The sequence below is a fragment of the Bidens hawaiensis genome, unplaced genomic scaffold (genome assembly GCF_021521415.1).
Source record: "Bidens hawaiensis isolate Kalapana, Puna unplaced genomic scaffold, B.hawaiensis_p1.1 tig00017168_1, whole genome shotgun sequence".
Taxonomy (NCBI): domain Eukaryota; kingdom Viridiplantae; phylum Streptophyta; class Magnoliopsida; order Asterales; family Asteraceae; genus Bidens; species Bidens hawaiensis.
In genome coordinates, this window is record NW_027492600.1 from 245,955 (window position 1) to 258,852 (window position 12,898).

General features: G+C 33.4%; 1 protein-coding gene across 1 annotated transcript; it reads right to left on the reverse strand.

Moving 5' to 3' along the window:
• Positions 1–1,127: 1,127 nt before the first annotated feature.
• Positions 1,128–12,475, reverse strand: LOC143553357 (putative small nuclear ribonucleoprotein F). Its single transcript, XM_077043379.1, has 4 exons — positions 12,432–12,475; positions 2,688–2,813; positions 2,285–2,349; positions 1,128–1,307 (listed from the first exon to the last, which is right to left on the reverse strand). Exons 1-4 carry the CDS (start codon positions 12,435–12,437, stop codon positions 1,238–1,240), a joined length of 267 nt encoding a protein of 88 aa, XP_076899494.1. The 5' UTR covers positions 12,438–12,475; the 3' UTR covers positions 1,128–1,237.
• Between the last annotated feature and the right edge of the window lie 423 nt (positions 12,476–12,898).

Here is a 12,898-nt window from a genome sequence, read left to right on the forward strand (position 1 = left end):
ATGAGATATTGTTATCTCGTTTAAGGGCTATATGGGTTTGGTAAGATCCATACCTGTGAATTCGGATAAAATGCATGAAAAGTCTCAATTTACAAATAAAGCAATCCGGTGGCTTGAGAGAACGTAGAGAGCAATCAAAGAGCTTTTAAAGGTTTCATTTATATATTTAAGATATATAAAATGTCAAAATTAATAAAGTTGTATCACATGTCAATAGCATATATCAAAATTTAATTGTATAACTCTTATTTTCTAAAATGACGACGTGTGTCAAATTATTATTTTTTTACAGTTAACTAACTTCTTAGATATAAGTTAAAACTTTTATAACTTAACAGTCCTAATTAAACCCGAAATTGAATTACTAAACAATGGAATGAAGTATGCGTATAACAACCAGTATATTGATAAAAAAAAACGATTTCAAAATCAAAAGAGCGTTTGGTTAAACAAAGTAAAGGATTTCTAATGAGCTTGTTATCCTACAATGAGAATAAAAGAAAAAGATGTGATAGAGAAAATATTCATACGTTGATCTGAATGCAAGTAATCAACTCAGTTTGTATTATAAGAACTTGTTTTAATGTACTACACTATGTCCCTATGTGTCATATATAACTCCAAAATCGTCTACCCCTAATTTTAATAGAATTTCAAATAGATAATTTCCAAAAATGTCACAAAATAAAAATGCTAACAGCCAAAATTAAACTTTTGCATGTTTTTTTGAACATCTAGAAGCATGCAAATACCACTCAAAGTCAGACCTAAAACAACAAAAAACCAAAAAAGTTTTTGGATTTATAATTTAAAAAAAGGGGGTAACCAGCTGAAGATTTTGCATGTTTTTTTGAACATCTAGAAGCATGCAAATACCACTCAAAAGTCAGACCTAAAACAACAAAAAACCAAAAAAGTTTTTGGATTTATAATTTAAAAAAAGGGGGTAACCAGCTGAAGATATTATCAAAGCCAAAATTCAGATAGTAACACCTCAATTTCTGATCACCTTGACCATATGAACCAATAAATTCAAGTTTTTAGTCAAGAAAAAGAAACCAACATTTAACATTATCTGATACATTCATACTAACACAACTCAGGGATGATGCATATCCATCAAATCGAACCAATCAGGATTCAAGCTTGCTAAATTGAGTGTCGTTTTGGATCTAACATCTACATACAAGAACATAAGATGTTGAAATTAAAACAGATAAATCTAACTGCATTTGCGCTAGTCACGATCTGCATCCTCAATTTCTTCATCCTCTGGCGCACCTCGGAGATAGAGAACATTGTTACATCTGCATATCCAACACAAACATCAATCTTTAGCCAGAAATTTCAATTATAATTGAAACTGTTATATTATAGTACAGATGTATCCACACTAGACTTAAAAAAACTAGTAATTTTGAAACAAACAAATTTGACACTTGCATAAAGCCTACTCGTTTTGACCCATTACCCAGCCTGCTCATTTGCAGCCACCAAAACAAAAAGAAAGAGTAGGAACAAAAAACCTTTTGTATCACATATAGACTACAAAGTACAAACATTAATAATGTGGTTCTGCCACTAAGCAGTATAAAGCAGGTAGACCATTTCAGTATATAACTAAATTTGTCATGAATACAATAATGCACATAATTGATGACTAGAGTAAAGAATTAGAAATTTACACTTTATCACTAACAAGCCAAATGGCTCAGAACTTAGTAACTTGTCTAAAAAAGTAACCGGCCTAGCATGTCAAAAGTGTTAAAAAGTCACCAAAAGTGAACTCAAAATTTTAAATGTTGCTAACCTTTTAGAACTTATACAAACAAATTAAATATCATTTTAACAGTATAGCTTATATAATCACATTTAATGCATTAAACTTTCAGAAACTTGAACAAAGAAAAAACTGTTGGCAGATCAACCTGATTCAGCTCATTTTTTATCAGCGTGCAAATTAGCTACTAAACCACACTTTGTCCCATATCATAACTTGTGTGTGATGTACATAAGACACGTAAGAAAATACACAATAACCTAGCAAATCCACTCTTTAGACACCTGGCATGGTATGCCATACGTATTCCTGGATCAAATATGCTCAGAATCATGTTTTACTAAAGAATGCATAGATGTATAGTTGTATACAACTACCCTAACTAATATCAGCTCAACGAAACTCAAGAATGGCATTAAAACAAAAATATTTGAATAGAACTTCGTACTTATACTAAGAAAGAGAAGTTAATATTTTACAAGCTATATAAAAAGTTAAGCACACCTGATCAGAATCTCTCCAAGGTTTCCAGTAAACTGGCCATCAATGTATTCTTCAGAGTTTGACAACTGAAAAATAAAACAAAAGCTAACATTAGAAGCATACCCTTTTCAGAATTTCAAAACTTTAAAATTTGAAAAGAAGTGTGTTTTTGGTTTGTATATGTAATTGCAAATGGTATAAGTTTATAAAAAAAAAATCTATGAACTTTTAAAATGTTTGTTATGCATCTGAAAACTATATATTTTCTTTTTTTTTAAGAGGGAAATGCAACAAGCAACAAGCAACAAAATAGGTAGGTTTACAAAACTCAACCACTTAAAACAAACACTAACCACCACTTTCATTCCCATACCCCTTTCTCAAAACCCTCAAACCAAAGTCACTCAGTGAGTCAGTGGTATACCTGCAAGTTCATGTATGAGTCAACAGAGACAAGAAAGCCTTTGTACTCCATTCCCCACTTGAGCTTCACAATCACGGACTTCCCAGTCAAGTTGTTCAAGAAAGGTTTAGGGTTAACCGGTACCGTCTGCAATGCTTAAAAATTTAGTTCCCAATTTTGGACAGCAAGTTAGCAACATGACAAATCTTCAACTTTAAACATAAACACCACCATCACAAAAGATTGACCTTTAACCACACACTAAAGTAAACATCAGTAACTTGCACAACAATCAAAAAACCAAAATTTCAAAAACAACTCCAAATTCAGCATAAAATAACACTGGTGTGGTGTTCATCCAATGCAAGTGTCACAAATAGTATTATTCTTCGTATTTTATAATATGTTGTTTATTATCATATAAAATTAATATTAATAATAGGCCCATTTAGGCTTGCAAGGAAGCTCGAGCTCAAACTTATTTTCTGGCTTGTGCTTATTTAATCTCGGCTCGATTTGAGCCTTTAGCAAGCCAATCTCAAGTAGCTTAGAATGACTTGGCTCATTAACACCCACCCACTATATACAAGTTATTGAGGCCACTTGTAGTCGTAGAGGTTGCAAAACGAGTGAGTTGGGTCACAAGTCAAAATTGGTTCGAGTCAAAGTCGGTAGTTTGTTGTTTGGGTGAAACGTACCGGGTTCACTTGAAAACACGTTTTGACCAAAACATTAGCTACCTATATTATTCTTGTGCTACATGTTTTCTAAGTTTAAATAACTGTGAGTTTGTGACTTATTGTAGGTTTCTTTTAAAAAAACAAGGATAAAGCGGCACTTCTGTGAAATATAATAAACCACCGTTTCTCATTACCAAAAAAATAATAATAAAAATAATAAAAAACCCTTAAATATTAAAAAAATAGTTTCTTAAGATTTTGCTTTCGCTTCCTTGCCTTGGGCCTCAAGATTTGCTTGCATTTGAAGAGGCATTGGGAAAGACCAGCGGCCCTAAAGAACAAAAACAGCTTGTGAAAAGCTTGTTGTTTGTTGCTTCTGCTAACCAAAGCACTCGCTGCTCAAAACAGTGTGAACGTTATCACAAATATTATTGGTAAGTACCTTCTTTATTAGTGTTTTGAGTTAAATATCTTCACGACTATAAATTGAAGCTGTAGGAAAAAGCCTCTAGGCTCATTTCCGCTTTTTTAAACATCGATTCTTCCATTTACATTAGTGGTGTAAACAAGCCGAGCCGCTCGAATAAAAAACTTGAAACAAGTCAAGCTCAAGCCGAGCACGAGCCTCAAACAAACCTCGTTCAGTTATCGAGCCCAAGCTAGAGCCTTGTATGGAAGCTCGTTTAGGCTCCGTTGAGCACTTGAGCCTTAACAAGCGTTGTGTATTTCTATGTTTTACCTCTTTTGAACATATGCATATTAACTTCACACTGCACAATCGAGTGGCTCATTTAAGGTACTACACGAGCTCGAGCCAAGCTTAGGCTCGTTTAAGGTTTTTCTCAAAATATATAAAAATCATTAACAATGCATATAAACTAATTAATAAAAAAAATAACTTAAGAAAAATAAGCTCGAAAAAAGCCGAACTCAAGCTCAAGCTCTCGTAAGTCAATACGAGCTCGGCACATTTACACCCCTAACTTACACTTTACAGAAACCTAATTTGTATATTCCATTCACAAAACCCTAATTTTCAACAACTAGAATATCAATTCATGAGATTGACTGTACACACGCACACACAATTCGTGAAATCATAATTAGACACCGGTTAAATCTTCTTCATACTAACTATTCGAACCTACTTGAACAATTAATACACGATTCGATATCCTAAATTCGACTAACAATTTGTAACGATTGACATCATAAAGGATACATAAACAATTACTGAAATTAAAAGGCTCAAGGATCGATAGACTTACGGCCATATTCGAAGGTTTAGGGTTTTGACAAATGCGCCGTTAACAGAAGAAGCATACGGAGGAGATCGAGCTTATTATTATGGTGGGTGTATTTATATTTTTTCCCCTTGGGTTATCTTTTTATTACATCACCACCCCCTATTGTTCTTCTAAACCTAATTCAACCCCATCTTTCTTTTTTAACGACTGACATGGCAAAAGGCAATTTCATACACAGACATCATCTTATGTTCCAGAGAAAATTTGCCTATCATGGAAAAACCTAGTTGGAATCTGATTGAACTTAAGGCATTGCAGTCTTCAGCCTAAATCTTCATACAGACCCGACCCAAGGGGAGGGCGACGGACCTAGGCCTACTGTTCCGAAAGGCCCATAATCGTTTAAAAAATAAAATTTATATTTTATATATAATCTTGTTTTAACGCAAAAGCGTACAAAATGACTCTTTAGTTGAATAAAGAATGTTATAGACTATGGAAACTATGGGTTCAATTCCCACCATTAATGTTATTTTTTTATATAAAACAATTTTCATTTGTGTGTTTATATAAATCATTTTAGTAACGTGTTTTTTGAAAAGCAGGCTTATTGTTAAATTGACAAATTATCTATTACATAACTAAGAACGTTATTTAAGAGGTTCTCGGAAGACGGCCCCTCTAACATCAAATGAGTTCATGCTAATTGGCTAACTGAAGCCCATCTAAAAGAGATTCAAATTTTGATTTTACTTTTAAAAACAGGATTTAACAGCTCAATATATCAGCAAATAGACAATTTCATAGAATAGTAACTAAGTTTTAAAAGTATTTTAATTTGACTACTCAACTTTAAAAAGTATACTAATTATGTCACTCAACTTTCATATTTATTAAATTAAATGTCTTAACGAGTTTTTTTAGCCTCTCTTTTTTGTTTCATATAGGAAATCCCTCTTTTTCCTTTTTTTATGTTTACGTTGAGTGACGATGTGAATTTTATTTTTCATTTTTAAATTTTAATACAATTAACGTTTTTAAATTTTTTAATTTTAACTACATACATTGCAAATTCCGACCCCCACATCTCATCCTCCATTTATTTCTTGACGCATAAGAAAATCGGTGAGACTCGATTTGAAGATTTAATGACCCGATTTGAGGAAAATATGCACGAGTGACCTAATTGGAACACTTTTGAAACTCAGTTACTATTCTATAACATATTCCCATTAGTAAACTAATCAAAGGTTTGAAATCGAATCATATATATTAATAAGTTCATAATTTATAACCTCATATTTATTTATCATTTGCTAAACTTTTATAGTAGAGAAAATTTCTAAAAGAGAAAATTACTGTTTGCGTCCCTGTGGTTTCAAGGCGGAGGCACAATGAGTCCCCGAAGAAAAATTTGAATTGGTTGAATCCCTGTGGTTTAAAAAATAAACCATTTGAGTCCCTGCCGTTAGTTAACTATTTTAGCTTGCTTGAGGGGTAGGTTGGACAATTCACTTCAATTTATTTACATTGTCACTCTGAGCGCGGATTCAAGTTCACCACCACCGCCTAACGTCGTTCCATTCCACTCTAGCGCTGTCAGTTGCCAATCCACCTACGCCGTCATCATTCCCTACTGAACGTGAGCTTCAGACCAAAATCCCCAACCTAACATCACTCTTCGATCAGGTTCTTTTGCGTTTTAAAATTCTTTTTTATTAAAAAGTATGCTTTTTAGGGTTTACAGGATCATCAGTGAAGAAATTGGAGTATTTGCGGTGCCAAGGAAGAATGAGATTGATCTCAATCTTACTAGTAATTCATTTGTTAATTTTCATTTACTAATTCTCAACATCTCTGGGTTTTTGGTTCGTCTTCAGTTTCGAGATCTCTATAGCTTCAAAACAACCCAATTTCTGATTTGTAATTGAGGAACAACTTATACAGACTATAAGTTTTTATTCAACTATTATTGTTTGGTTCATTAATTGTTTAATCACTTTTAAAAATGTTGGCATAATGCTTTTTTGATTTACTGAACTGGAAAAGTAGTACAAATATTGTGCAATTTTGCTCATTGTATAAACTTTCTATTGTGTTTGTTTTATAACCTTGACCTGAAAGCTATTTGTTGCTTATAGTTTTGTTTGCTTTGTGAGCACTCTGAAGATTATAGAATATGTCTAACCATAGAATATGAAGTCTTACAAACAGTATTTAATTCTCTTGGTTTTTAATATCTTGGTAGTCAATTAAGAGGCGTGCATAATAAGGTTTGCAAAATAATATTTTAAATTTGTAATATTTTGATTTATAACAAAAGTCATGTGATGATTTGATCCATATTAGTCCTTGTAACCGGGACCTTCTAATACAGCAATGGTTTCAATGCCTTCGAACTGACATCTTCATATCTATTGTTTCAATTTTGGTTGCAGACTTTCAGCAGCAACTGAGTGCAACAAGACTTAGAATGCTTTACTTGCCCTAAAACACAACCCCGATTTTTTATTCAGAGATTGTTAGGATGCCATCTAAAGAAAAATGAAGTCCAGATTTATGCCATTTCATCTTGACATTGGGTGAGCTTGCATATGTAGATGCAATTTTCGCTGAAGGATGCACATGTATTACCGAAATGGACTATAAATGATCAAAGGTAGTTATATTCTATGCATGTTTGTGGTGAAATTTGATTTTAGTTAACTGTTGAACTAAACTTCATGATTGGGAAAACGTTGTAGATTTTCTTTCACCGAGTTTCACAGGATAAAACCGAACCCAAAGCTCAAGATGCCAGTGACACAGAGGATGATTATGAAGATGTTGAGGATGCAAATGAGCCATATTAAGTGTGGTGAGTGGTGACTGAGGAGTCACAAGATAAGGTCGTTTAAATGGTTCTATGAAATGAAAAAAAAAAGTAATGATTAGGGAAAGATACAGTTCCATTATCAATAAACGATTTGGTTAATGAAGCTTATAGGCATTCCCAAGCATATGTTTTTCACATGTTTTAGGGTATAAAATCAAGGAGCTAATGACTGTTAACAAAATTTGAATGGTTACGGACGTTTTGGATTTGGTACTAAAAAATAGCATGTTCGATTTGTTTATTTTTGTTTTGATTCGTGCTTTTTTTTTGTTAAAATCTAGTTTGATTCGCTTATTTTTGTTAAACGAAGTGAACTAAGTTGCTTGTTAGAAAAATGGTTTGATTCATTTAGTTTACTTTAGTAAAAAAAAAGTAGTTTGATTCATTTTTATTAGAAGATAAGTTTGGTTTGTTCATTTTTGTTAAAAACTAAGCTTGGTTCATTTATTTTTGTTTAAAGGGGAAGGAGACTCAAGATGACAAATTATGAAAGTTTAAGGACTCAAGTGACAATGCAAATAAATTGAAGTGAAATGTCCAATCTACCCCTAAAGCTAACATAGTTAAGTAACAACAGGGACTCAAATGGTTCATTTTTGAAATCATCATAACTCAACCAGTTCAACAAAATTTTTAGAAACTCATTGTGACTCTACCCTGAAATCAAAGGGACGCAAATAATAATTCTCTTTCTAATGTCCTATTAATGGAAAGAGATTATATTTTTGTTCTCGTAAATAAAAGCTTCTAGAAATATCCACTATAAACACGTCTTTGACGACATGTTTTTGTTCTCAACGTGTTTTTCATGACATGTTTGTCCTCAACACGTCTTTCACGGCCTGTTTGGCCACCAAACTCGTGTTTCACCACCTGATAGCCTCCAACGCGTCTTTCACGACATTATTGGCGTCTTAATTGTTTTAAACTCGCTATCTATTTATACATTAAACTTTATAAAATTATTTACCAAGTAATTTCGTTGACTAATAAGATGGTGCAGTCATAATATGGAGTTTTGACCTCACCTTGAATATTTTCATTCGAGCTTTTTTTTTTTAACAATTGATATTTGGCCCATTTTCATCATGTACAAACAGTATACATTGATATGCAAAATAATAAAAAGAAACACAAGTTTCATAGCATGTGACAACATTTATAAACCAGATCAACAAAAATACTTACACTTTTTCAAAAACAAAAAAAGGTTTGATGACGCTAGAAATATGCAAAAGCGGCCTAAGCCGAACCGGTTTGATCAACGCCTGGTCAAAACCAATTTGACCCAAAACGGTTGGGTTTAGAAACTGGTTTTAAGAGTAGAAATTGCTCAAACTGCTCAAACCAGTTCGGTTCGGTTTAAAAACCGGTTAAACGGTTTCATGCAAAAAAGAAAAAAAAAACTTAGGCAAAAGAAAAAAAGGTTTCGAAACCAGTTTGATTGTGAAATGTAAGAACCTAATATGAAGCGGCAGTCCAGTTCGGTTTGGGAACCGGTTCGACTGAAACAGGTCTGGTTTCGGTTTTCGATTAACCGGTTCCAAACCATTTTTTATGTGCATCTCTAGATGACACCTTCATTAATTGCTTGAACATAACCTCAGTTAAAAAGAAACCAACACATATTACAAATAGCAGTCCCAAAAGAGAGAACAATAAGCCACTATTAATGTTAATAAACTAATCGGTTAGGATTGCCGGTGACTTTAAAATTTCATAACATTTTTGCTATTATATTAGTAGATTGCCGGTGACTTTAAAATTTTATTCTAACAAACCTGCAACTTCAATTTTTATATTTCCTTATTTTCTTATTTCATTATTAATGTTAATAAATGAATCGGTTATGATTTACATTTAATAAAAAATAATGAATTCATTTATTGAAATGACTTAAAAGATAAGGACTATATATTAAAATTGGCTAAAAAAATGTAAGGAGTGCTATGAGATTGAATAATGACAAAAGTGTTAGTCTTTTATTAGAGTAAATAGGTTTATGAACTATTTAACTTAAAAGAAAATAGGAAATTCCAGTGTCATAAAAACGAAACTCATACTATCTGAATCTCCTTGGTGTCCCATATGCAACGCGCATGCTATCAAACTACTATGAATAATAAAAGAAAACAAAGATACTAAGAAACATATATAGACACCTCTGAGTTAACGATAAAAATCAGACGAGGTATGGGGCGTAGGCACCAAGTAAGAAACTTGAAGGGTTCAATTGTAAGAAAAGAAAATTGGTGGACTCAAAAGTAAACATAGCTCGTATAAAGTATAAACTTAACTTCATTTCGTTACGTGATTTTCACACACACAAAGTACATGCAGCGACGCCATGGAAGATGAAGCGAATGCTCTCGGCTAGGTTAGTCTCGAAATCTCTTCTTTTTTTCACAAGTATTTTGTTGTTTCCTGATAGCCATGCCTAACTAGTCGTACAATTACGTACACATTTGTGCATGTGTATGTGTAATTGACGTGTTTATAATCATCAATAGGAACGGAATATGATTCCGACGAGGACTTACGGCAGCGATGAATTTGAACATCGAACCACGGAAGCAACTCATTCTACTACTGCAGCAACACGTTTTCGGAATTTAATCGGTAACTACTCTGAATGACATGATTATGAAATCGGAATTAGGTTAAACATATCATCTCGTGTAGTAATTATTTTCAATTCGAACCTAAGAGGTGAACTACGTTGACGAATATATCGTAGTTTACGGCTTGTTATTAACTATCTGCCTATTGATGCATCTTCCGGCCTGTAAACAAACCGAACGTTCGATAAACTGTTTATGAACTGTTTTTTGTTTAACGAACGAACATGAACAAAAAAATTGTGTTCGTTTAATTAAGCAACCTAACATGAATGCATGTTTCGTTCGTTCATTTATGTTCGTGAACGTTCGTTTATATTTGTTTATTTATGTTTGTTTACATATTAATAGAAAATAATTAAATATTATCTTGAAGACTCATCTAGTAGTTAATTGTTTTATACATGTTCATTTGTGTTAATTTAAGCGAGTTGATTTAGGTTTGTTTGTGTTTATCTACATTTGTTTACATATGTATGTTCATTTTTGTTAGTTTATCACTGTTAAGTTATGTTCATTTATGTTCGTGAACTGTTCGCTTAGAAGTAAATGAACATAAATGAACGCGAACATATTCATCTTTTAAATAAACGAACACAAACACAAAATTCGTGTTCGTGTTCGTTTAAAGGTAAATGAACAAGCACCAACATGCCCTTGTTCGTGTTCGTTTACAGGCCTATTAACAACCATTTATTCTCTCTTTTTGGTAGCATAACTATAAGTAAAACTTTGTAACACCAACCTTACTGATATTCATTTGCAAATGCAATTCTCTACCATCAGTAGATGCAACATATACCCTCACTGTAATATTCTCACTTTAATGTGTCTTATGCATTTTGTCCTCTCTTTTCCGTTGAGGTGGTTAAAAGGGACAAAAAAACATATTCCGCAAGCGGTGAACTCGTAAGTTGAACATATGAGAAGGATCCAAAATCTGCAATGCTTGAGCTCTTAACAATGTTGTTCGAGGTAACTATACTCCATTTCCCTTTCTAATATTATATGCACATTCTTATGCAGCTTTCATATTCTAGTAGTAAGACGGGAAATCTTTGTTAACTTGAGCATGTGACTGATTGTCCTTGCAAGCATGTGGCGCTACTTATGGCATCCAAGGAGATTTTTCGGACGGACCTAATGTTGAAGATGTCGTAGGTGCTTTTGAAAGTCTGGCTAAAGAAGTATCCTCTCTTTGGTCTGTTATTACATGTAAATGCCTTCACACGGGAGTTTGTTATAAAATATTACGGTTTGTGCAACATCCGTTTCTCTGTTTTTCGCTTAACGTGTTGTGAATTAGGCTAAAACTGAAGACTATCAAAGTTTTGGAAATAAGAAATTCAGAAGTTTTAAGCAGAACATTATGTCTTTCTGGGATAATTTGGTGTCAGGGTGCCAGAACGGACCTTTGTTTGACCAAGTCTTGTTTAGCAAGTGCATGGACTATGTGATCGCTTTGTCATGGTTGGTACTCATATCTGCTATCTCACATGGTTTCCAAGTTTACATGTTTTTTCTTTTATATTTTTGCAGTACACCACTCAAAGATTGTCGAGATTGTCTTCAGGTTGCTTCTTTGGTGGGCCTCCAGCTGGTCACCTCCTTCATAGGAGCTGCCAAGAACCTCGATGCCCAACGGCAGACTACTCAAAGGCAACTAACTGCTGAAGTGAAGAATAAAAACTTTGAGGGGCCTCGTATTGAATCACTTAATAAATAATAAAGGATTGTTAAGAGACTCATGAAAAGATCAAAATGATAGATGAGATGATGCAAACAACATTTATCGGGTATGATAGCTTTTTACTGGGGAAAATATTGGGAAAACTTCACGATTCAATCCGCTTATCTGCATGGATAAGTCCTTGTTTTTGCATTACCAAATTTAAAGAAAAAAAAGCCATTGTTAAGAAATTACGGGATCTGATCATGCAAAACTAAGCCTTTAAAATTTTGAAATACAAGGATTTCTCTGTGTTCAAATTCTAAATCCTACACAAATTCCAATTCCAATTGGAATGCTAAGATTCTAAATCCAATTCCTTCAAATTCCAAATTTCTACGCAAATTCCAATTCCATTTCATTAAGCGAAACGAACCCTAATTTTCAACAACTAGAATATCAATTCATGAGATTGACTTTACAAACGCATACACAATTCGTAAAATCATAATTAGCCACCGGTTAAATCTTCTTCATTCTAACTATTCGAACCTACTTGAACGATGAATACACGATTCAATATCCTAAATTCGACTAACAATTTGTAACGATTGACATCATAAAGGATACACAAACAATTACTGAAATTAAAAGGCTCAAGGATTGATACACTTACGGCCATATTCGTAGAGAAGAAGGTTTAGGGTTTTGACAAATGCGAGCAGACGGAGGAGATCGAGCTTATTATTATGGTGAGTGTATTTATATTTTTTTCCCTTGGGTTATCTTTTTATTACATTACCACCCCTTATTGTTCTTCTAAACCTAATTCAGCCCATCTTTCTTTTTAACGACCAACATGGCAAAAGACGATTTCATACGCAGACAGCGTTGGGTAGCCCAAGCTTACCGGCCACCATCTCCTGTTCCAGAGAAAATTTGCCCATCGTGGTAAAACCTGGTTGGAATCTGATTTGAACTTAAGACATTGCAGTCTTCAACTTAAATCTTCATGCAGCTTCGGCGCAAGAGGAGGGCAAAGAGGGCGACGGGCCTAGACCCACTATTCCAAAAGGCCCATAATTGTTAAAAAAATAAAATTTATATTTTATATATAATTTTGTTTTAACACAAAAGCCTACA